Source organism: Miniopterus natalensis, chromosome 10, assembly GCF_054644295.1.
Source record: "Miniopterus natalensis isolate mMinNat1 chromosome 10, mMinNat1.hap1, whole genome shotgun sequence".
Classification (NCBI taxonomy): domain Eukaryota; kingdom Metazoa; phylum Chordata; class Mammalia; order Chiroptera; family Miniopteridae; genus Miniopterus; species Miniopterus natalensis.
This window is the reverse complement of record NC_142090.1, coordinates 44349031-44375359: the sequence shown is the minus strand read 5'-3', so window position 1 is coordinate 44375359 and position 26329 is coordinate 44349031. Positions and strand designations below refer to the sequence as shown.

Sequence of the window (26329 nt, the reverse complement as noted above, 5' to 3'; positions counted from 1 at the left end):
CATATGCTAATATTTCATCTATGGATTGCTACTGCTTTCTGATCCATCCATAGATAACCGGGTCTAAATTAGAAAAATATCCTTCTATCTCACTTAAGAAATATATCCTGGGTCCCTATGATCCTATGATGTGCTGAGACTAAACTGAATAATAAGTATTTACGGATGCTTCCTATATGCCACTTCCTTCAATACGTAACATAATCTAACAAACTATTATCTTCAATTTTTGGAGACTAAGATTAAGTAACTCTCCCTAGATTAGAAAACTAAATAATAGATAAGCCATTCTTCAAACCAAGACTGTCTACAAAGCCCATGCTCATTACGTTTACTTATGTATTACCCTAAAGAGAGAGACTTAAAGTAACTCCATTAGAATAAGCACCAATGCAATGAAAAGAGGTGCACTGATGTAGTATGCATCAGATGCTTTAGGAGGCAGAAAAAAAGGTACTCTTAACCTCAAAGTGGGAAAGAAAACAGGCCTAGCAGACATGGAGAGAAGATGGTAACAGTTTCACAAAACACAAGAACTCCACAGGCAGAAAAAAAAGGCAGAGAGAACAATGTAGTTTTTTGGAAACTACAAATATTATCTAGCAGTTGCTCTCCCCAAATTTTTGGTGAACTTTTAGGTATAGAGAAGAGACAGTCAAATGTTTACTTGTAATATTTAATTTTTAATGTAAGTATATATTTAAATCCATGCTACAGAATATTTAGACTTTTTCTCACTGTCATGAAGCAAGTTTAATTCAAATGATTCACTCGCATCTTTATTACACTGTACTCATCAATAAAGCTATTCTTTAGTCTAAAGTCAGTTTTCCAAAATATAGCATCTTCATTTCTAGGTTGTTTGAGATAAACTGTCATTTTTATTTAAGTATACATGATACTGCAACTGGAACTGTTACCTCCCAGTGGGAAATAACTATTCAAGTCAGTTTTTCCATTTAATTTTACATGCTCACACAATCTGGAAAACATAATTACAAAGTAGATGTTAAAATGCCTTTGCTGTCTTGTCCGGTGTGGCTCAGTGGTTAGAGTGTCAGCCCACAGATCAAAGGGTCACGGGTTCGATTCCAGGTCAAGGGCACGTACCTGGGTTGCAGCTTGGCTCCCTAACCCCCACTGGAGGAAACCAGTCATTGTGGCTCTCTCACATCAATGGTTCTCCTAGTCACTGTTGGATTCCCAGTGATGGCACATGCCTGTGTTGTGGGCTCGTTCCCTGGTATGGGGCATGCAGGAGGCAGCCAATCAATGACTCTCTCATCGCTGATGTTTCCGTCTCCCTCTCCCTCTCCCTTCCTCTCTGAAATCAATACAGATATCTATTTTTTTAATCTGATCCAATTGCAAAGCAAGTGACCATTTCTCTGTGCCAAATTCCTCTCACAAAACAGTACCACCCATGGACTCTTGAGCATACATTTTACATTATCTCCTTAAATCCTCACAACTCCCTGGTGAAGTCAGTATTATCACTTTTTTTTTTTTAAAGATTAGGAAAAATAAGACTTGAAGAAGCTAGATAGCTGGTCAGGATTTAGCTTCTGGTCCATGGCTCCAAAATGCATATATTCTTTCCAATATAGCATGCTGCTTTCCGTTCTGTAATTCTATAAACTATCATCACAAGACAATCCTTCCTTTACAGGAAACAGGGATTCTGTGCAGGATGAAGATCACGTTAGACATGACCTTTTATTACCACTGCAACTCTCCTCCTTCCTCCCTTCACATGCTCCCATCATCTCTCCCAGAAATATTACCAGACAAGTTATCAGGGTTTACATTATTATCAGTCACTTCCTCTACAATCTTTTTCAAACAGATAACTGAAAAAGCTGAAAAATATTAGAAGGAAATCTTCCCCCAGGAAATAATCATCAGGATCACTGTCAACAGTATGCCATACTCTGCATACCTTACTCCAAACCCAAAGACCAAATCAAGTTTGGTATATTTTTTAAATAAAAAATTAAATCTTTCCCACTGTCATTTCCATCTTGTGCCATTATCACCTGGTTGATGACAGGTAATATTTCTAGGTCTGGTATTTCATCCATAAAATGAACAACATGGTCTCAAGTGACCCTTCCATTTCAGAGCTCTCAGTTATCTGATCTACACACACCCTCTTCCCTTTGTGTGCTTGTGAGGAAGAGGCTGGAAATTTATTGGGCAAGGGAGAGGGTGTGGTAGATAAAACCCCACAGTATGTAAAGCAAAGTAACCATTAACTTCTACCGTAATACACAAAGATCTACTCACAGGCAAACACACAAAGTCCAATCTGAAATAAGCAACAAAAAACAGTCCAGAGCAGCGCTTTGCCAACCCAAAATGAATCATCTATTTTTAGCTCAAATCCACTCAAGAGAGGAAGAAGACTGGTCTGCAGCAGCCAAGTGAACAGCTAAACAGCCAGCTGGGCAAGCTGGATCTCCTATCCTTAAAAGTAACCTTTGGCTTGACTACAGCTATAAACTGAATATAAGAACAGAACGCTATAAAGGCTTTAAAGCTTGCCAAGGAAGTAGCATTTCAAATATATACTTCTAATTCAGTATTTTACCTATTCTGATAGAAGGTGTGGCCAAGGCTCAAAAAAGTCTGGACATCTTTACATGCTAATCTTAATTCTCAAAGTCCAGATGAGTCATTTTATAGTTTAGGAACCTGACACAGGAGCAAATTTGGCAGGATTAAAATTAAAGTCACTTGTGAAACAACCTTAAGTAATACATGGCGAATTTGGGGCTGTGAACAAAGTTGAGAATTTTAATATACTCTGAATTTGATGAAATGTACAGTTTTCAATTTTATTTTTTATTATTATTTTAATATATCTTTATTGATTTCAGAGAGAGGAAAGGAGAGGGAGAGAGAAAGACAGAAACATCAATGATGAGAGAGTCATTGATCGGGCTGCCTCCTGCACGCCCCCGACTGGGGATCGAGCCCGCAACCCGGGCATGTGCCCTGACCGGGAATCGAACCCTGATTGCCTGGATCCTAGGTCGATGCTCAACCCCTGAGCCACGCCTGCCCAGGCCAGTTTTCAATTTTAGTTACAAAGAATATATTATCTCTAAATTACAGCACATTAATAAATACCTGCAGTTCAGCAGATTACGTAAATGTAAATGTGAGAACTGGTATAAACAAAGTTTTCTCAAATCAATCCAGGGAGCTTCGTCTAATATTACAGCTGGCACCACTCAGATGCAAGGGAAAGAGCATTGGACAAATAGCTTAAACTGAAGTTCCAACTCTGCCATTAATTAGCTGAGTGTGCCTCCTAGGCTCCAAGGTTCATGACTCAAAGGCAATTCAAACATCAGGTAGGTATGTCTAGAAGGACACAATACTACCAAAAGAAGCTGCTGGAGGCCCCACTGAAAGCAATGGGAGTCCTTTAAGGTTTCTGAGCCCAGGAAAGCCGGGTAAAACAGCTACAAAAACAATCATTTAGCAAAGCTTTTCAGAAGAGAGTAAAAGAAGAAGATGCTATGGAACATTTCCTAATAAAAAAGACAAATAGTCCTGGCCAGTGTGGCTCAACTGGTTGGGGCATCATCCAGTACACCAGAAGGCGGTGGGTTCAATTCCTGGTGAGAGCACATACCTAGGTTGCAGGTTCAATCCGCAGTCGGGATGCATACGGGAGACAACCGATTGGTGTTTCTCTTTCACATCAATGTCTGTCTGTGTGTCTCTGTCTCTGTCTCTGTCTCTGTCTCTCTCCCTCCCTCCCTGCCCCCTTTCTCTCTTGGGTCAATTTTTTTTTTAAAAAAAAGGCAAGTAATTTTTTCTTAAAAAAAATTTCCACTCCAATTGAAAAAGAAATAAAAAACCTTTATTCAAATAAACATTTGTATCTAACAAATGGGCTAGATGATGTACTAGGTACCAGGAACATGAAGACAGATAAAAACACTTTGTTTCTCATGGTCTAATGGGGTGACAGGCAGCTTCTCAGTACACATGTATAAATGGCATACTAGGAGGCAAAAACCAGAAGGGCCCTCTGTAGAAGGGTGGGAGGAGGAACCGGAGCTGAGATGGTGAGGTCCAGGCAGAGGGAAGAGGCCGTCCTGAAGACAAAAAGGTTTACAGGGCCAATGATGGTGGGTCAGTTGGAGCTCCTAATTAGGAGCACCAGACTGTGGAAGACCTTCTTAGCTACACTAATGAATCTCTTTTAGGAAAGTGTTCCGGGAGGTGGTACAAAGGGCAAAGGGGAAAGGTTTAATGGAAGTCAGGAAAAAGACTGAGCAGCACGGAAAAGCAATGGGAAAAAATATCCTCAGGTGAGGACTTAAAAAACAACAACAAACCAGATGACCTTTTTAATGTTCTCTATACTATCTGTGATTTCATTAAACAATTTGGGAGGATGAACACCAGGTAAGTTTTACTATTATGATAATCAGTTCAGTTTTCGTCACTAGCTGTTAAATATTTGATCGCAACAAAGAGAAGCAGGGGATAACAACTGCATTAAGCTAAGGCTGGGAACATGACTGACATTAAGGCAGAAACAGCAGCAGAAGCTACTCGGGTTCACGGTAGTTAAGGGATGGAAGTAAGGATGAACCACCACACAATGCACAACTCATTACACCCAAACACAATTTCTTGACTTGTTTACTTTGAAATAAACACTTGGATCTATAATGAAATGGATGTGTACCAAGGTATCACCATAGCAGTAACTCAATACACTCTCTTGCTCCAACTACAAAAGTCCAGGGAAAAAATGACAGTCCTAAACTGAGGAGGAAATCACATACAACAGACCAAGGTGTTTACTATATATATCATAGGCATCCAAGGAGTCCTCTAAAGAAGTCTTTCATTTATTCAAACACAGACTGTCAAAGTATAACTTAATACCCAGAAATAAAGGGAAGCATTTTTTAATCTTTTAAGAAAATGAAACGGATTGAGCTGAACAACAAAAAAATCTCTTACACAATTCCATGTTAATCCCATCAGACTTCCCTTTCAATAAATAAATTTAACATTCAATATAACTGTAAACCTTCTTCAGTCCTGCAGGCTAAGGATTATCCTGGCTCCAAGAACAAGATGTCCTTTTTGATTCTGGGTCAAAAGAGTGTAATAATAATTATCAGTAAACTTTGTCAGAAGAAAAAAAAAAAAGGGCTGGTGAGAGGACAAGAACTGATTTTCAAGTCAGCATTTGGATTTTGTGTGTCTGTGTATGCTCTGGCTAAAACGGGGTGACGAGAAGAACAAAGTGAGAAATATCTGTGTCTCTGTGTCTGTGTGTGTGAGCGTGTGTGTACTTGTGGGTGACGAATACCGTAAACTATAATTCATCTACTTACCTTTATTTCTTTTATCAGATATAACACTTAGAAATTTGTCTATATCATTTTCTTTCCTTGAAACCAAAAATTTAGAAAACTAAATTGTTTTTACAATTAATAGATGCTGCTAAATTACTAGAACATAAAAAGAAGATTTAAAATTCAGTTAAGTGGTGTGATGGCAGATAATTAAGCAAGATTCTTCCCCCTTACAGGGGCGAAAACAACTTTATCAAAGAACAAATAACTAGAGAATACAATTCCCTTCAATTACCAGTTTGAGTTAAAAATAAAGGAAATAAAGTATTTTATTCATACAGTATAATATTGTCAGCATAGGAAGAGAGAAATAATTTTAAAATGGAATAGGTAGAGCTTACGAAAGAAAAGAACAAGAAAGAAAATGATATTCGCCCTGGCTCATGTGGCTAAGTTGGTTGAACATCATGCCATGCACCAAACAGTGGCCGGTTTAATTCCAGGTCAGGGCACATACCGGGGTTTCGGGTTCAGTCCCATCAGGGTGCATGCGGGAGGCAACTGATCGATGTTTCTCTCTTTCTTTCTCTCTCTCAAATCAATAAAAACATTTTTAAAAAGAAAATACTCTTTTGTAAATGAAAAAGGTTAAAATAACACAGTTCATTGGCATTCTCCTCTGAAAAAAAGAGCTCAGTGGTTTTTAAATTAAAATTAAATTTTAAATTTAAATTTAGCTCTTCAGTCATGTAGCCACATTTCAAATGCTCAGTAAGCCATGGCTATTACAGATCCTTCCAGATTATTGCAGAAAGTCTATTGTACGGCACTGACTAGAATATTTTAAACAATTTATAGAAGTTATACTTTATATATCCGAGCAAAGACTTGTCACAAATTGTTTATAGAAAATTTTGAGGCATTTCAAATTATTAACTATAAATCAGAAATCCTATCATGACTATGCACATATAACATTAAAAAAACACGTAAAGCTCAACAGGCCAACCACCTGTCTTTAGAAAGAAGCATCTCTACCCATCCAAACAAACAAGGGACTGACTGCCCTCTTTTTAAAGTCTGGGAGAGAAATACATTTCACAGCCTTTCTTGGTAATTCACTTCAATGTTTAATACCTCACCAAGGAATCCATCTGCCCTCTGTCATTCAAATGGTAAATACTGCCATAATTTTACTATCCATTTCCAGAGCAAATGAGTAACATTCTGCCACCAATTCTGCAGCGTATCTTGTAACCCATCCATTCTTGAGGGGAAAATGCATTTCTTTAGGCTTTCCTGAAATACCTTACTTCATGCCCACAGGAGCATGTGCATGTCCTAAACATGGGTGTAACATCTCCCTTGCCACAACCTTTCAGTGGCTCTTCATAGATTTCAGCCTAAAGTTCAAAACCTAACCACTGAATCCTTGCCACAGGTGCACAACGTATCTCTCTCTCACCTATTTTCCCATCCTTTCATCCACCTCTTTCCCAGCCTTGTGGAGTTTCACTCTCTCACATGCTGTTTCCTCAGCTTACAACGCTAACCTGAGGATTTGGACTTAAGATTCCAGTCCTCCTGCTATACAAAGCACGCTCCCCGCTCCCCTCAAAAGATTCAAAATCCAGCAAGAAAAATGTATTCCACCAAAAGGAAGATCTTGACTAAAAAGGTGATTAAATTTTGCAATAAAGTCAGTGAATACTTACTGAACATCCTCAAAGACCCTGGTTTAACAAGGAAGGTTGAAGAATATTAATTCCTGCACATCTTTAGTAAAAAAGGAAACCAACCAACCATCTATGGTGGATGCTTTGTCATCTGTCTGCAGTGAGAAGTCTGGATCATATAACTTCTTAAAATCCCCTATAAAATTAAGATTCATTAGCAAAAACACTAAGTATACCTTAGACGGTTCATAAATGCTTGGCTGAAAACAAGAATCTGCTGTGTCTTGTATCTTGTTAAAGCTGACTGTATTGACTTCACTGTCATTTATACGTACTGAGTGAAACAATAAGGTACCACAATAGCATCTGGCCTTACTAGAGGGACGAGCTAAGGGGCAGAGGGACTAATAAAGTCAACATTGTCTAGCATATTGTTCAGTGTCATCTTTACAACACTCAAAAAGAGACTATTCTGAGAATCCCAATTGAGAGTGTAAGCAAAAAGGTCCTTTATACACTACCAGTGAGAGAAGCTGTACGTTTCTGGAGGCAACTGAACATCCTTTATCAAAAGCCTTACAAGTTGGCTTTGCAAGTGATTCCATTTCTAAGATGAAGACTCAATACATAAAATTATGGTACATCTATCCATAGCTTGGACTCAGTCCTATGCAGCCTTTAAAAATGATACTATTTTTAAAATGACACTATAGATTATTTAATAAGGAAAACTGCTTATGGTAAGCGTAAAAAGCCAATTCTAAAATAATTTGTCAATATGACACTGAGTTTGCTTGATGGCGGTGATGTTAAAGTATATCTGCTCCATTTTTATGTATCTCCTAACACTAAAACAAAGAAACAAAAAAAATAAAAAATTAATAATGACTGACCTTTAATTATAAAAGCATGCTACACTTTGTGCTTTTAATCTGAATTTTCTAAAATAAATTAACATATCTTCTGAGACATGCAAAAATGTTGTGTTAAATAAACACAACTAGGTTGGAAAAAAGGCTTGGTTCTCCTACCAAAGCTAGTGTACTCTCTCCATATAGATGGTACGAGCATGTTATTTTCTCTTTAATTAGGCATCAGGAAACTGAAAGCCAGATTCCGTCGTCATCTTTAGGAGCTGCAAGGCAAATGCCACGTATCTGGCTGTGCACCTGGCTATCCACCACCACAGCCTTCTACCCTGACCTGCATTTTCTCTTGATACTTTTTCTACTGCACTGTAGATATTCTTCTAACTAGACTCAAAATCTGTTTTGTGGAGAGGCGGAGAGGGCAGGGATAAGAAAGGTGAGAGGGGAAAGGAAGAAAGGATGAGGTGCGGCCATGCACACAGATTGCTGTCCCGCCTCTGTAATTTTCAGATTATTTATTAAAGTTTAAGTTCCATCACAGTGGGTACTTAATAAGTAATCGTATAATAAATAAATAAAAATAACAACTTCCCAGTCTGAGAAATGAGCATCTTTTGGGGTCCTTCGTACTCCACACAGTGGATTATCTTATTAAATCTGGTATCTGAGTAAGTGGTTATTAGAACAGTCATCACTAGTGTTTTTGCATATTTGAAATGTCAGAAAAACCCAGAGACACAGTCCTTAGCATGACACACTTTGATTGCATGCCTTCAACCTAGAGATAATGATTAGTACTCTTAGAATATGAATTTCCTTTACAGTAAGTCTGCACACAACTGTGGCTTACAAATTGTGAATCAATGCGCTACAACACAGCAGAAAGATGTTCACCATGAGCTCAATTTAGATAGCAGATACTCTTTGTTTTTAAGGCTGGTGTGACTTTTTGGTTTAATTTGCACCATCATTTAAAGTAAGAGAGATCTGATGTAAAAAATAAAATTTTTTTTCAAGTTCTAAAACTCACAAGAACTGACAAAACCTGGCCTGCATCTGGCATGGCAGCAGTCAGAAAGAGCTGACCAGCAGCCACCTCTTTAGATGGAGTTTTGGTCTCTGGTTTTGGCCTACCTGGCCCACACCACTCACTTACACTGGCCTCTGGCAGGCAACTGTGTTTGTAACCCCTTCACCACAGCTCTCGTCTTTATGAAAGCTCCCCCAAAATGCAATTATTGGTTAAGGGTAGTTCTTTCAAGGAGTGCCCAGAGCCCCTCCCACTACAGAGTGTCCACGACACAATGTGTCAGCACTCATGCCCAAGAAACTGACCAAGGAACATCAGGGGTAAACCACCTAGCAAAACTTCTTTAAAGATCCTATACTTTTGTGCTGCCTTTGCTGTTCCCTGATTTCCAAATCACTGTGTGGCTAGCGCACAGCAACTGCTGATAAATACAGGATGGACAGACAAATGTAATCTACACTAAAATTAGTCTTAACTCCTTCCAGCTACTGGCACATAAAGAATTCTGCTACTGCCCGGCCGGGCGTGGCTCAGCGGCAGAGCATCGACCTGGGATCCAGGCGGTTGGGGTTTGATTCCCGGTCAGGGCACATGCCCGAGTTGTGGGCTCAATCAATGACTCTCTCATCATTGGTGTTTCTATCTCTCTCTCTCCCTCTCCTTTCCTCTCTCTGAAATCAATAAAGATATATTTAAAAAAAAAAAAAAAGAATTCTGCTACAGCCCTGGCCAGTGTCGTTCAGTAGGTTGATCACCATTCTGTGCCCCAAAAGGTTGCTAGTTTGATTCCCAATCAGGATGCATACCCAGGTTGTGGATTTGACCCCCAGTTGGGGTCTATCGATGTTTCGCTCTCTTTCTTTCCCTTCCTCTCTCTCTAAAAATCAATAAAAATGAGCAAAAAATATTTTTTAAAAAGAATTCTGCTACAAAGGAAATCTGCAATATGATTGTTAAAAGTAGAGTTGTTTTCTTATTGTAGCCAGTTATTCTTATAATAGCTGCCCACGTTTGTTCAAAATTTCCCTGATCTACCATTTGGGGAAAAAGGGGTTCCCCAACTGAAAAAAGAAAGTGCCACTGCTGGTATACAAAATGACCTTACGTGATACTTGGGTCTTGGTACTGAATTACAATGAATCACATAATGAGAAAGTTACTTCTTTCACAAGGTTCTTTCCATTTGAGTGTATCAAAGAACAAGCCTCACTTTGGTGCTAATACATTCTGAAGCTCCTTTATGAAACGTGCCAATTTAATTCCCCTTGTCAACAGAGGAGAATATGGCTGCACGGCTGAAGCCTTTATCAGACAACAGAATCTAGACAGGATTTAATAGTAATTGTTTCTAAAGGCAAATGATACTGGTTCTTCAGTTCTGGTACAGATACAAATATTCATTTTAAAGAAAATTAACTTTTAAAAGGCATTATAGCCCAGCTGGCATAGCTAGCCATTGAGCTCGACCCATGAACCTGGAGATCATGGTTTGATTCCCAGTCAGGGCACATGCCCCGGGTGTGGGCTCGATCCCCAGTAGGATGGGGGACACCTGCGGCATCTTTGACAGAAAGGGTAGAAAATGGAAAACTTTGGCTCTCAAATATAGCCAGAGACAGCGAAGGTAAGAGAAACCAAAATCTTGTGCTTGGTCTGAACTTCTAATTCTGATCTCCTTCAGGAAAGTCTGTACTCAGAAACAGTCCCCTACCTGTTTCTAATCCTCCTCAAAAAGCTTCCACCTCTGGGTCATATTGGCACACCCACCAGGAAAAAAAAAGGAGGGAACAGAGTGGGGGAGAAAGGGGACTGGAAAAGAGAAAGAATATACAGGGGGCAAGTTGACAAGGACCTGGAGCACAGCTGGTGGGAGTGTGGATTCACACGTGCACTTTGGAAAAGTGGCAGTGTCCACTAAAACTCAGCAATTGCACTCCTAGAATATATACGACAGAAATGCATGCATGGGTCCACTCACCAAAAGACATGTATACAAATGCTCACAGCAGCACTATTTCTAATAGCCACAAACTGCAAACATTCCACATGCTTATCAATAGTATAATGGATAAAGTGAGATATATTTATACAGTGAATACAGCAATGAAACTGATCAACTACACCTACACACAAAAACATGGTAAGGCCAAGAGAGTACACAGAGGGTCTTTATTTATATATAATGTTCAAAAACAGATACAACTCACAAGTCATATGCAGAAATAATCTCAACCTTTACTTTAATACTAAACTCAAAATGAATCACAGACTTAAATATTAAGAGCCAAAAACTTCTACAAGTAAATCTAGCAAAAACCTTAGTGACCTTGGGCTTGGCAAAGATTTCTTAGATACACATAAAATATAAACTGCTAAAATAAAAAAAAATCAATAAGTTGGATTTTATAATGATCTATATGGTCTGTGCACTTTCATATTTTTTTTTTCAATAAAAATATTACTAAAAGTTAAATAAAAACAAAAGAAAGCATAAGGATTGAGTGGAGGGAAGACAACATAATCGGCTACTGTTGTCTCATCTCACCACTCAGGAAAAATACATACAACTCAAATACATTTATCCTACAAACAAATAAACAAAGCCAACAGTCGCAGAGTAGGGGTTGGAAAGGGGAAAAATAGTTATCAGGAACTGTCTGTCCTACCCTTTGAGCTGGAATGAGGAGGGGAGAATACAATGGAGAATCTTCTACAAAACTGGACTCTCCTCCCATGACTACTTAGTTCACCATAGAGCCATGGAGGAAAGTATATTCCACATAAGAGCAAATAAAAGACACCTTGGTCCTGCATCTTTCCCACTGAATATCCTTTACTTCCTTCTCTCTTCACCTCCCACCCCTACTTTTTCTTCCCTCCCCTTTTCCTTATTCTCCCAGGCTTCTCTTTTTGCTCTCTGCAACCACGCATCATTACCATATGCCCTTTTTCTTTTCACTTGAAGCTCCAAAATAAGAAAAGGAATTAAAATACACATACAAAAATAGCACAGGTTCTTTACGTGTTTCAAATGTCCTTATATTGGGGAGGGAAAACATACAATTTTTATTACTTCACACCAATCCTGACTATACAACATCGTTAAAATATAGGCCACAGCAAAAATATTTTTATAGTTTCTCCCTCTCCCTTTCTCCTTTCTCCTGAAAAAGGTAGCTAGCAATTTGTCAATTCAAATGTGTGCTAGGTATGTGGGATGCTAATTATCTAGGCTACCATTTATTATTTATTCCAGTATGAGGACCACTTTTAACACCAAAAAATGTCACACACAACACACACACAACAAGAAGTGATCCTTTTAGTACCTGTTCCCTGAGAAAATGCAAACCTTGTAGGCACTGATATTTAGTTAACTTTTGACTGATTATGAAGTTTATTAATTACAAAAACATCCATTTACATTTACATAAAACAACAGCAGTTACAGGCAATGTTTCTCAGGCCCCTCACCTCACAAACTGCTCAGCTCTCCCTGGAGTCAGTCTAGACGAGCTCGGAATCATGGCTCTGAGCACTTTGGGATCACCACTTCTATACCAAGAGTTGTCCAATTTTGTTCATGAATTAACTAAACAAGTAGCAATACAGTCTGATAATAATTTAGTACAGCAAAGTGCTTTCTGTTCACACAGGATCTTTCTGGGATAATTTGTCTGAGTCCTCCCAACAGCCATTTTTTTCTTTTTCTTTTTTTTAATACTCACCTGAGGTTATGTTTACGGATTGGGGGGGGGGGGGGGGGCAGATGAGTTGCCTCCTATATGCACACTGACCAGGGATTGAACCTGCAACCTCTTGGTGTACGGGACCAATCAACTGAGCTACCCGGCTGGGGTAAAATGTGTGTTCTCTTGCTCTCTCTCTCTCTCCCCTCACTTAGAACTAGAATTTAAAAATGTTTAATAAGCCCTGGCCAGATAGCTCAGTTGGTTAGAGCATCATTCCCATATGCCAAAGTTGGAATTCAGTGCTCAGTCAGAGCACATAAAAGAATCAACCAATAAATGCATAAATAAGTGGAACAGCAAATCAATGTTCTCTCTCAAATCGATAAATAAAAATTTTTTTTAAATAATAACATAGTTTAAAAATAAAAATGTTTAATAAATGATTACTATCTTTCTTCTAGCTATTAGTTATTATTACTCCTCTTACTCTTCTTCCCCACCTACTCTACCCCATAAATTTCCAAATCCCAGGAGTGTTCTAGATTTTAAAAAGCAAGAAGCAAAACCTTGGAAGGGTATGCACTTGAAACAGATACGTCTTCCTCTTGCCTGGGAATAACATGCAAGTCAGACATAATAGTTTTTTAAATTCATTCAATAATATTCTCTGTCCCTAATTTTTAAAATGTAGGTTGACATTTTTATCTCTCTCTAGAATATAAGACCATGAAAAAGTAAATTTTCGTTACTCCATTGGTTTTTGTCCTATGAGTCAGCCATTCTAAACAAAAGAGTAGTATTCCATGCCTCCCCCACAAAATGGCATTTGTTAGGACCTCCACTATTCTGTTAAAGGTAAAGATATAATTTTAAATTTCATGGTGGTATTGAGATCTGTTATTTTAACATTTTCTAATCTAGCCCCCCCCACAAAAAAAAAAAAATCTTCAAAACTCCGTTATCACATTACTTTGACTCATACTTGTATTTTTCAATGAAAGCTCCTTGTCTACAAAAATAAGCTGGTTTTTTTGTTGTTTTGCTTTTCTTTTTTTTCTTTTTTATTTATCTTTATTGTTGAAAGTATTACAGATGTTCCTTTCCTTTCTCCATTGCACAAAATTGTCTGGGGAAAAAAATAATTCAACAAATACTCTGTCACAAGGCTAGAAATTCCCATTAAGTGGGTTACATATATGACATAGAAAAATTATTAGGAACATCACATCACTGTTCTTAGAAGTGTTGTTTCTTTACTTGGTTCACTGAAATATCCAAAGATCACTCTATATTGCAGACAGTGAACAAAATCAATTGTGGCAAATGTTAACTTGGTTTCTTACAAAAAGTAGCTTTCCCCTCTTTAAAGAAAGACTGCATTTCTTCATCCTTCCTACACCAATAAATACATGGAAATGCTGACCATCTGTAAATTCCAAATATCTTTAAGACTGAGGTCATGCCTCAAGCAACTAACTTTTTTTTAAAAACTAGTCAAATTTTAGGTAACTGGTGAACAAGGAATTAAAGAATGTGATGGTACCGCTACATGGCACTGAAAGCTATTAAAACTCCTGGGCAGGATATGGTGTTACTAGGCCATAATTTTCTTTTTAACATGAGATTCTTGTTTTTCAAGTTCTTCCAAACAAATTAAAAAGATAAATGATTTGACTATTCATCATCATATGTTAAAAAAAAAGGAGGGGGAGTGACTTATATTTTTAATATATTTACATTAGTAAAACAATTTCTGTGTTTGCAAGGTGTTAGCTGCCCCATAAACCACATTTATCACCCATTAAGTCAGCGTATCTTAACTTACAAATGTATGTGTAAAGATATTTGGAATATCAAACAAAACAAGCAAGCTCTGGTAAAAGTGTGCATAAAGTTGTTATAAGCATAGCAGTTGATTTCTAAACTTTAAAATCATGGCCACATGCATACTCCCTTTTCATCAAATTTAATCACAGGAGCTTAGGTAAAAATTAATAATAAAATAAAATAAAATAAATAAATAAATGTAATCACCAAAATACTTTAGAATCTTTCCTTATAAGAATGTATTTTAACAATAAATTTCTCAATAATCTGTGTCCATTCTCTTCAACCCTCAATTTATCAACAGAAAAGTCATGCTACTCAAAAAGCCAACATAATTATTGCCGTCATCCCATTAAAACTGCTCTTCCTAGTAACAAAACTCTAACATTACAGTTGGCACCCAGACCATTCACTATTTACACCACCACCTTCTCCCCTTCCCATCACCACCATTTTACAGGCAGAACATTCACAAGGCTGACGATTATTTTCATCTCAGCAAACAGAATGCTTAAAAACGGATGGCTAGCCACAAACCAGAAGTTAGACACTACATAAAAATAAACACAAATGTGCCTAAATTTTTCTATTTTCAATCTCTAAAGAAAGCAGTAACATCTTCCACATTTGTAATGCCCTGAATTATAGCCAGGAGCCTTTCACCTAGTTATACTAATAAATCGATTTAATGTCATCATTTTGTCATCAGATCATGTCCACCATACACTAGTGTACTTTAATTAAATCCCTTTTACCATGTTAAGCTCTTCACATATTTTTTCCCAGTGTTTTTCCTATATCACTCCTTACTACCAAATTATTTCCCCATCATGTTTTCCTAAATATTAAATCTATGAACAAAAAAGATAACCCTGAAAACTAACCATGAAAAAGATCTATCAACACACCTAAAATACAAAATATCAACATTAGGTATAAACTATTAGGTTATCAAGAGAAAGGTAAGCATCAACTATACACCCAAGAACCCCAATTTAAAACACTATATAGTATACAAAATTTTGGCAAACAGAAGTGAACACATTATTTACATAGCAAAATAGGCAACTACAGCCTCATTTCTGACTTGAGATAAAAGTATCTTTACTTCTATTTATTAAGTAAATAACCATTTTAAGGAAATACTGCCTTACAAGTATAATCATTTGATTGACAGATAAAATAATTGCTTTAAAAATACTTGAGTCATTTTGTCCTTACCTGCAGGCATGAACCATTACTGCATGCAGTGACTGTTCCATTTCCTAGCACAGACTTGAAGAAGCATCATATCTCTCTTTCAGAATGTGACTAATCTGTGGGTTTGCAATTCCTAAGCTATTTACAAATGGCACTCCCTTTTCACATAAGAAAATATTTATTACAACCAACGTCAAGTATTTTTAACCTAAATCTTACATATAGTGTTGGTAATTTTGTGTAGCAACAACATCAAAATATAGGAAGAAAATCTAATACTAGCATTTCCTTAAAGCAAGCAAGATTTGTTTGTTTTTTAGCTAAGTAAATTATTTTTAAAGCCTTAAACAGCTGTCACACAGGAACCCGCGGTCTGCTGTGTTATGGTGTGCATGCTGCAGCTGATTAGGCTTCACTATTTTTTAAAAAAATCAATTACCCTTTGTAAAAGCAGAACAGCCTGCCCAAAACACATCTTCAATACAGCACAACGACCAGCATGCAGTACAATACGTTATATAGCAAACTTGACAAGAAAAAAAATGTCCTGGTTTGTTTCTTAGCAATGCTACACCATTAATTGTTCATGCAAGAGATGTAGCTGTACCTTTCTGAAGAGGACGACTTCTCAGAGTTAACTGACATCAGCAGCTCAATCTTCTGCTTGATTTCTGGAAAAATCAGAAAATATTCACAACCAAGATTGCCTGTCCTTGCTTTCAAGCCTTATATCAAGAGATTTTTCTTCTCTAATCCCTTTTGTTCAAAATGAGGCCACAAGATTCGCAGTACTTCTGTTAGGACTGGGATTCAATGGTGCTATAAAGGGAAAACGCTCCAGAGGCATCAGGCCTTGCTAAACTATGCACATGACTGTTTATGAAAGCAGGAAGTACCATTTCTTTTAAGTAGAGGGGTGTATGGGGTTTTTTTAAGGTAGAACTAGCCTGTCTCTACAAGAAGATTTTAAAGGCAACAAATTAAAATACAAACAAGAAATGCTAACAAGTAGATACCACATACTAGATCATTTGAGACGCCTCGGTAATAAAGTTACAGGCTGTAATGAACAGATATAAAACCCTTGGCTACTTCTATTTCACCAGCCCTGAAAAATATGGCTCAGTGAATCATTTTTGTCACTTAAGAATGAAATAGTAAACCAGAACCCCAATTTATAGATTAAAAATTTTTCACCTGTTATAATTTCCTGATTGCCTTTAATTAAAGATGTATTTAGTATCTACTCCCTACTCCTTTAGTGAAAGACTGTATTTTACACCTTAATTTTCCCCTCCTCCTTCGCAGTACAGCACAAGTGAGCAGCAACACCCAGTTACCTAGCACATAATCGACTTCTCCTTTTAGGAAAGGCCTGACAATGCCATTGCAAACAGAAACGTACATGCCAATTCAATTTAATTAAACGATAACTACCTGATACTGATTTGGAAAAAAAGATAATAGACAAAAGGGAAGAAGAGGTAAAAATAAGAGGGAGGGGAAAAGAGGAGGAAAACAACTAACGCATTTCCTCTAAAATACTAATGATTAACCTAAAGGACATAATTTTACGTGAATAAAACTGACATGGTCTTATTATCCAGACTACTTCACATGTAAATCTGTTTTCCTTTTTGTAAATGAGTTTTCTTATTACTAATTAAAAGTTACATACCAAAATTAAAACACAGTGCCACTGAAATGCTAGAGGCTGCCTAAGGATTTCAAAATATATTTCAATAGTTTGGGGTTGTTTCTTAAGCGTAAAACAAATTTTAATTTTTAAATCTTGACCATGGAAACAAAAGGAATATGAAAAAATGTGATGGCAAAGGGAATAAAAATTAGTTGCATAAAATGCAACGGACCTGTACAGGAATATCCTCTTCATGTTGTTACAAATAAGGGTTTTTTTCAAATTGCTTAAGCTTACAACTTCATCCAATGGGCACTATAAAACTGGCATGAATATCTAATGAGAGAATAGAATCTACCACAGGCTGTAGCCAAACCAGCTGACCACTGGGGAGAACACACAGCACTGTGGTAAACTGAGATGATGATAATGAAACTTACCTTGAGGATTCTTACGTGTATTACAAAGCCTGGCACCTAATACCATAGTGAATGCTCAGTAATGACCCTCCTGCCAGTTTAAAAAAAGCCCACTGTTTAAGTGTTCACTCAGGCTCTGCCACCAAGTAACCTGGGATTCAAAAGCAGGCACCTCCATAATTTTCAGTTGCCACATGACCTTGGGAAAATTACTTAAACTCTCTAAGCCTCTCCTCTCCTACAAAATGGGGGTAATAATTCCTATGTGAGGGGCTGTTGTGAGGATTTAATGAAAAAATCCATAAAGTCCTGTAGTGTCATACTTGGCACATAAGCCCTCTCTGCTTATTGCTAGATAGGTAGTGCCTAGCAAAGGACTGTCATCCTAAATAAATATTTGTTGGATGAGTTCATGAGGTAAACTAGGTCTGTCCCATTTTAAACAGCTTTCCATATTTTTAATCTTCCCTCTCTCTCTTACTACTAAGCCTCAACATCTACCTTTTTATCACCAGAGTGTTATTATATGTGGGAATTTAACTTTAACCTGTATCTCAGTCTCCCTACCTAGAGAATTAGTCCCAGTTAATCAACTAGCCACTTCAGAAATGAGGTTACACTTGAATGTCTTCATGGTGGCAGTTTTTCATTCCAAAAAGACGAAAGTTCACACTTCAGTGTATCTATATAAAAGCTGTGCAGTGAAACTGAAAAACCCCAAGATTAAACTACACAATTCTAATGAAGTTTATATCCATCTTATAACATTAGAAAGAAAAGTTAAAGCTCTAAACCACTTTCTGGCTGGTGGCTTTGGGATCTCCAAACCAAATGGTTTCAAATAATACATGAAAAGGCTTCCAACATCATTTTCACATTTTCATCAAACCTTCAGATTTGTTTATAGCTCCAGAATGACAGAAAGGTTCAAGAATGTTCACCAATACTACGTTAATATCATATCCTTTGAGGCCCATGTATTTCATCTGTTACTATCTACTCAGCACCTTCGCAGTACCATCCATGGGTCTGATTACTCCCCACAGTCTTTCAGAACTCCAAAAGCTATGTCACTAAGTTTCACTCCAGCACAATACCTCCCATAATCTTTGGGGCTTTGATGTTCATGTTGGTATGACTTCCAAAAACCCTTGGCTAAGGACAGTGGCCTCCTCAGTAGTCTCCTTGAAGTCTCCTGAACCTCTGATCACTTGAGTCATCTACTCCCATGACCACACTTAGTAAGTTCTCTTACACTCACCGCTAATATTTCCCCAAAATTAGCTGGTTGTTTTTCTATTTTATTCACAGTATCCAGGACCCAATACTTTATTTTTCTGCAATTAAGTCCACTAATCTTTTCCTTTATGAATTATGTCTTCCTGTTAGACTTTCCCCACACCAAAATTTTTAGAATTGTCATCCTATTGTCCTCTAATATGCTTCATAGTTTTATTTTATATGTAAATCTTGGACCCTTCCAGAATTTATTTTGGTCTATAAATTGATGAAGACTTCCAGTATGCTTTTCAAGGTCACATTTTAAAACCTAATACCCCACCTTACCCCCACAATTCTCAATTACTCGTCACCACCACTCCTCAGTTCTTACAAAGCAGCAGTATTTAAACCTTGTAAATACATACTTATTCAAACATCCACTGTCTCCATTTATATATTCAGACCAATGAGTACCAAAAACGGCCACACTTCCTTATTTTACAAAGAAAATAAGCAAGTGGTAACTTGAGTGAGCATATTTAAATTATGGTTAACTTGACTTTTTTAGTCATAATTTTATTTTAATTTCTAAATAACATTACAAAACAACATAAGGTGTTGTGTGTTTTTTAATGTTTTTATGTTTTTATGATTCTCCTCCTAACTCTGGGTCCTCTGCTGGATGACCTCCTCACCCACTCCTTAAAATATTGGTGATTCTTGCATGACCCTCTTTTGACTCACTGACTCTTCTATCTAGTCCCTTGACATTCACAACCATAAGGGCACTGATGACAAATCTGAATTTCTAGCCCAATACTCTCCCTGCACCCCAGAACTATATATCCTTTGACCCCACTAGACATTTTCACCTAGATGGTTCCTATATGCCTCAAATGCAATGTCTAAAACTAACTTCATCAATTTCTCAATCTAATGTCTCCTTCTAGTCTTTATCCAGTGAACAGCATCACTGCCCCTCTAAGCCAGAAATTTTTGAAGGATCCTAGACTAATACCCCTGTCTCTTTTGGGATATCATTACCGCCATTCTCCTTTTTATTATATTTTATACTCTGGAAATGCTGAGATCTACTGTGTGATTCCCCAAAACACACCATGTTTGCTCACACTACCAAGTCTTTTCTTATTCAGTTTCCTCTCCCTAGAATGTCACGTCCAGTTTGTTTCCCTTGCACACCCAACTCAGTTTTTCTAATCTCACCCCAATTGTTACCTCCTCCCTGATATCTTCCCAGACAGAAAACAGTCCTCCTCCTCTGCCCCTCTATGGACCATGCACTTGCACTACAGAACTACTAAAATACATGTTACTTGTTTGACTCCCCACTGAGACCATAGCTTCCTGAATTTTCACTTCAATTCACACTTATTTGTTGATACTTTCATGGTCATGTTGGCCTATTCTAGTCTAGCCGGTGTTGAAGTTACAACCTAGCTAAGTCAGTGTCCTTAAATATACATTTCCAGATACAGTTAATCAGATATTCGAACAACTGAAGAGCTAAAAGGATACTCATGAAATCACCTACATCAAGTGTAGGGAACCTTTTTTCTGCTAAGGGCCATTTGGATATTTATAACATTATTCAAGGGCCATAAAAAGTTATCAGCTTAAAAATTAGCTATGAAAAAAGCTCCTAGATTTATTGAATTTCTAAGCCCGCCTGCAGTTGCCTTGGCAGGGCCAGACCAAATGATACGGCCCACAGGCCACATGTTCCCCATCCCTGACCTAGATGAACCACATGAATTTATAAAGAAGACATTTAAAGGAAAAAATAAATAAATTGGTAGCAATAACATTACCTTCTCCAGAAGATTACTGTCTCTGAGACCTATAGCTAAACTTCCAAGGACCTAGCAAACCCAAGCAGAACATTTCAGTCTTCTTTTAAATCAGTTTCTTAAATGCTATTTTCTCGTATCTCCAACCAATTTAAATCATCCTATTAGTTAGCTTTCTTAATTAAAATAACTGGTTGGTATGAAACATCATACTCATCACCTTATACACCAAGAAAGAAAAATCAATTCACTGGGATTTCCCTAGTAATTCTCTTCTATCCAATCTACCTTCATACCACCTTTTTATTCTCATTATACTCACTTTATTTTAATTCTCATCCAAGGATATGTTTTATTGATTTGAGAGAAAGAGAGAGGAAGGACAGGAGGCAACGGATGAATATTTCTCTCTCTCACTCTCTAATCAATAAGCATATCCTCGGGTGAGGATTAAAAAAAGATACAACATTTGGCAAAGCTGACGGAAGACACTAAATAGTTAGAATCTCAAGTAAACCCACTGACAAATGAGGATACAGAAGGAATTAGGGAAGTTAGTAACTGATGAAAAATCAGTGAGAACAATAATATGCTAAGTGTCTCAAAAATAATTATTTGATTATCAAAGACTAACGAGTAGGGGGAAGAATGGCACTCTTAAATAGTCTGCAAAAATGTCCTTCTTTACAATTGCATTATTACTTACAAGTTACCCAATCATATTATAGAAAAGTTAGTATAAAAAATGTAGGCCAAAAACAATCAACATAACATTCTTTGTTCATTCTAAAACTCAGTGCATATTTTTTAATTACAACTTAAGCTTGCTTTCAGAATCTAATTTTATGTTTCAAGATAAAATGCTCAACTTCATTGTGCCTTCCTTAAAAGCAGTCTTTTCCCAGTATCAAATTTCCTCCTGCCATAATTTCAAAACAGAATTATTTATGTTCCTGAATATGGTACAGTGCCAGGCAACTACAATGTGGTCACTCCAAAGTGTACAATGGGGTGGGGGTGGGGTGGGGGATAGAAGGAGGAGGTAATCTCAGGCTGGCTACATTTCTGGTCCAGAGTTTTCCAGGTGGCTGCTGCTGCCACTTATCAGAAACTTCATTTACTAGAGGCAATGTTTTCCTTCTGTCACCTTTTAAACTATTGTTCTGAGTACAATTTATTACCCAAAAGAAATACTAATAAAAAAATTTAAAAAAAAAGAAAAGATTGTTGCCCTGGCTGGTGTGATTCAGTTGGTTGGACATCATTCATACGCTAGAGGGTGGCCAGTTTGATTCCGGTCTAGGCACATGCCTGGGTTGTAGGCTCAATCCCTGATGGGGCCACGTGGCATGCAGGAGGCAGCCAATTAATGTTATGCTCTTACATCGATGTTTTTCTCCCCTTCTCTCTCTCTAAAAATCAAAAAATGATTCTTTAAAAAAAAGGTTTGTTACTGATTCTCAAATTCTAATAGGAAAAGTGGATCAATCCCCTCAAACTGGGATTCCCATCCTAACCCACTCCCCTGGAAGCCAGCCAGCAAGAAAGCAGAGAGAAGAAAAAAAGACAGTTGCTTGGGCCCAAGACCCAAAATCACCCATCCTAACACCATATGGAGCGCATGAAAACTTTACAGTTCATCATACAGTATTACCACAGTTTTGTTATTTTGATGTTGAAAAATTTCAGGAACTAAATACAGAAATGCATTAAAGTATGAAAATATGAATGCTTAAATAAGTTCCTAATTTTATTAGCCTCATATCACTGTCCTCTATTAGCAATGAAATGTAATGAAACTAATCCCTGAAAGTTGTCTACAGGTTTCTCACCACAGCCGAGTATCATTAATAGTTAATCCAGCCACTGAACAGAACAAAGGCGCTCCTACCCTGATGGAGACAGCAGAAGTAACACAAGTTCTTAGATAACGGAGCTGTTGTTACACTCAGGGTGAGATCCAATGCTCTGTTCATCATGAAGCCAAGTTTTAAAGCTTTCTCTGTTTTACACTTACAAAATAAATGTCACTTGTATATTTTTCTGAAACAATATATGAATTTTAGAAATTATATCACAGAATATTCAGAAAAGGGAAGTATTTTTACAATTCTAACTGAAGAGAATTTTTCATACTAGATGTTAATATACAACTGAAATACTTGGTTCTCTAATATTGTGACTTAAAATTTCATAAATTAAGACATTTTAATTTCATTCATAATTCTGGCATATAAAAGACTGAGGTCACCAAGACAATGAATGCCTGCTTTCCAACTCCTTTAATATAGCAAAGGTCCACCACTCAATCATCTTAAAAAGAAACTTCAGTGTGTTAAGAGGTGGCAAAATTATTGTGCAAGGCTTATTTACACGTGTAAAAAAACAATCCATATCAAAATATGTGGGTATAAGGAGGAATTAGTTTCCCTAACTCCCAATCCACATTAACTTGCAAACTGAAGAACTGAAATTGATGTGATATAGTCCAATTTTTCCACCCTTCTATATTCCCTCAGTACCCAACAGGTACTAAGCTCCGTGATACTTGAGCAGGGGGAAGAATGTGTCAGAAAAATATGTAAAACAAAATTCATTCCCTCAAAGAGTTCACATTTAACATTTAGCTTGAGCCATAAGGCTTATTTAAGCCTTGTAAATGAAATAGTTCACTTAATCCTCACAACAATTGGAGAAAATAGGTACTTAGTATCCATTTTACATATGCAGAAACAGAAGCTTTGAACGTTTAAGAAATTTGCTTAAGGTTCCAGAGGTAAACAGTTCCATTTACAATTGCATTAAAAATAAAATACAATACTTAGAAATAAATTTAACCAAGAAGGTGAGAGACTTGTACACAGAAAGAAATTAGAAACCTAAATAAATCGAAAGACATCTGTGTTTATGGATTGGAAGACGTTCTGTAATTAAGATGGCAATACTCCCCCAAATTTGATCTACAGATTCAAACAATCCCTATCAAAATTCCAACTGCCTTTTTTGTAGAAATGGGCAAGCTGCCCCTAAAATTCGTATGGAAATGCAAGGGACCCTGAATAGCCAAAACAAAAGAACAAAGCTGGAGAACTCACACATCTAGATTTCAAAACTTCTACAAAGTTATGATAATCAAAACAGTGTGGAACTGGCAAAAGGACAGACATAGTGATCAACAGAATACAATTAGTCTATAAATAAACTCTCACATGGCAAACAACTAATTTTTTACGAGAGTGCCAAAGTCTTTCAGAAAAGAACGGTTTCTTCAAAAGATGGTGCAAAATCACTAAATATTCACTCATGTGCAAACAAAGCTGAACTACCCCACCCCAAATACAAAAATTAACCTAAAATGGATGAAAGACCTAAATATAAAGGTTAAAAATATAAAACTCTTAAAAGGAAGTATAGTTGTAAATCTTCATGACTTTGGATTAGGCTAGAACTTCTTAAATATAACACCAAAAGCATAAGAAACAAAAGAATAATAGATAAACTGAACATCGTAAGAATTTAAAACTTCTGTACATCAAACAACACTATCAAGAAAAAAGATAAATCACAGAATGGGAGTAAATATTTACAAATCATGTATCTGAAAAAGTACTGGCATCCAGAGTATATAAAGAACACTTACAACTAACAATTAAAAAACCCAACAACCCAATCAAAAAATGGGCAAAGGATTTAAATAGATATTTCTCCAAAGAAGTGCAAATGGTCATGAAAAGATACTCATGCACATGAAAAGATACTCATGCACATGAAACGATACTCAACATTACCTGTCATTAGGGAAATGCAAATCAAAACAACAATGAAGTACTTTATACCTACTGGGATGGTTATAATAGAAAATACATTAACAAGTGTTGGCGAGGATATGGAAGATTTTGAGCCTTCATGCACTGCTGGTAATGGTATCACTGCTTTGGAAAACATTCTGGCAGTTCTTGGGTGATGAAAATGTTCAGGAATTGATATGATGTTTATACAACATTATAAATACACTAAAAGCCACTGAAGTGTACACTTTAAAATGGTTAAAACAGTGACTTAAGTGAACTTTATTTCCATTTTTTAAAAAAGATTCCAGAGCTAGTAAGTGGCTAAGCCAGGATGAAACCCAGGTGGCCTAGCTGTCAAAGCCCAGCTCCACAACTGTGCTGCAGAGCCTGCAAGGAAGAAGCGACCAAAGGGAGGGGTCAGAGAAAGCATTTGGACTTGGTTACAAGGGTTAGGGTGACTTTGCTAAGTGAAGAAATGCCCACTCTGAACAGGAAAATGGCACAAGCTACAGAGAACCCTATCATGTGGGCCACCAAAGTTGTTTTGGTGACTGGTGGGAATGAGGTAGGTACAAACAGGAAATGAAGTCAGAGATACTGGCAAGGCCTGTTCCTAGAGCATCTACCTGCCACACAAAGCTGGTTTTACAGAGTACAAATATAACCAATCATGTAGCCAAAACTAAAATAAGAGATTCGGCAAGTGAATGCGATTTAAAAGCAAATTTTTTAAATGGTATATCATGCTGAGGAGAAAATATTAAATTTCATAGAATTATTTATAAGGCTCATTAATTCTCCACAATTCATTTTGTGTCTGTACACCCACACAGTATTTATCCCCTCAGGAACTTTGCCAGTTATCACTTCTCTCATTTATAAACCCTAAAATTCTCACCTCAAACTTCAGTCATCCCTTATTTCTATAAATCTCTAACAGCAAGCAAGCAATAGTAAAATCTACTTCCAAGGCTTTGTTTCTTTACAAAATGTTATGAAGTACAACAAACACTTCAGCAAAATAGACTGAGGCTACTTTATTCTTGTCTTGCTGTCTGTGAGATTTCCCACCAATTACATGAACATGAAATCTGAACTAGTTCTGCATTTTAATATGCAACAATCAAAAAATAATAATAATAATATGCAACAATCAACATACAAGGCCACACACAAAAATCTTAGCTTTCATTGTTATATCGAAGTGTCCTTGAATCAATACCCCAGAGCACAATATACCAGACATGCACTGAGTTGCCAGTTTCTGGTCACTTAGAAAATATTTTACGCATGAAATAATGTCTAAGGATTAAGACATTAGGAATAATAATAATTCTATTTGTAATAAATAGCAAAAACAATAACTGCTAACATTTCATACCAATTACAATGTGTTAGGCACTCTTCTATTTGTTTTATATAAAACAACTCTCTTAATGCTCCCATGTCCCTGTAGGATAAATACTATCATTATCCCCATTTTACAGAGAAAGCTGAGGTGCAGAAAGGCTAAACAACTTGCTATGGTTCGTATTAACTACTATGGTAAAAGGGGAATCTGAACCCAGACAGCCTATCCATAGGGTCTGGGCCCTCAACCACTATGTTCTATGCATGTCTGATTTAATTTTCTTTTTTTTTAGAGAGGGAGGAGGGGGAGAGAGAAACACTGATTTGTTGTTCCACTTATTTATGCACTCACTGGTTGATTCTTGTATGTGCCGTGACCAGGGATCCAATCTACAACTTTGGATTAGGGAGATGACACTCTAACCAACTAAGCTACCTGACCAGGGCCACGGATGTCTGATTTAGAATGCTCTT

General features: G+C 37.0%; 1 protein-coding gene across 4 annotated transcripts in view; it reads right to left on the bottom strand.

Annotated features, from left to right (window-relative positions):
- The window catches only part of SRPK2 (SRSF protein kinase 2), a 226076-nt gene that overhangs the window by 120241 nt on the left and 79506 nt on the right, over positions 1–26329 (bottom strand). For 2 of the 4 annotated variants that reach the window (XM_087821103.1, XM_087821104.1), the window contains one exon: positions 16235–16298. The exons of 1 other annotated variant lie outside the window; for it this stretch is intronic. In XM_087821103.1, the coding sequence (XP_087677229.1) occupies positions 16235–16272 (38 nt within the window). In that variant the 5' untranslated portion in view covers positions 16273–16298. Of the gene's footprint in view, positions 1–16234; positions 17459–26329 lie in introns of those variants that run through there. One more of the 4 variants, XM_016219555.2, reaches the window with a different exon arrangement.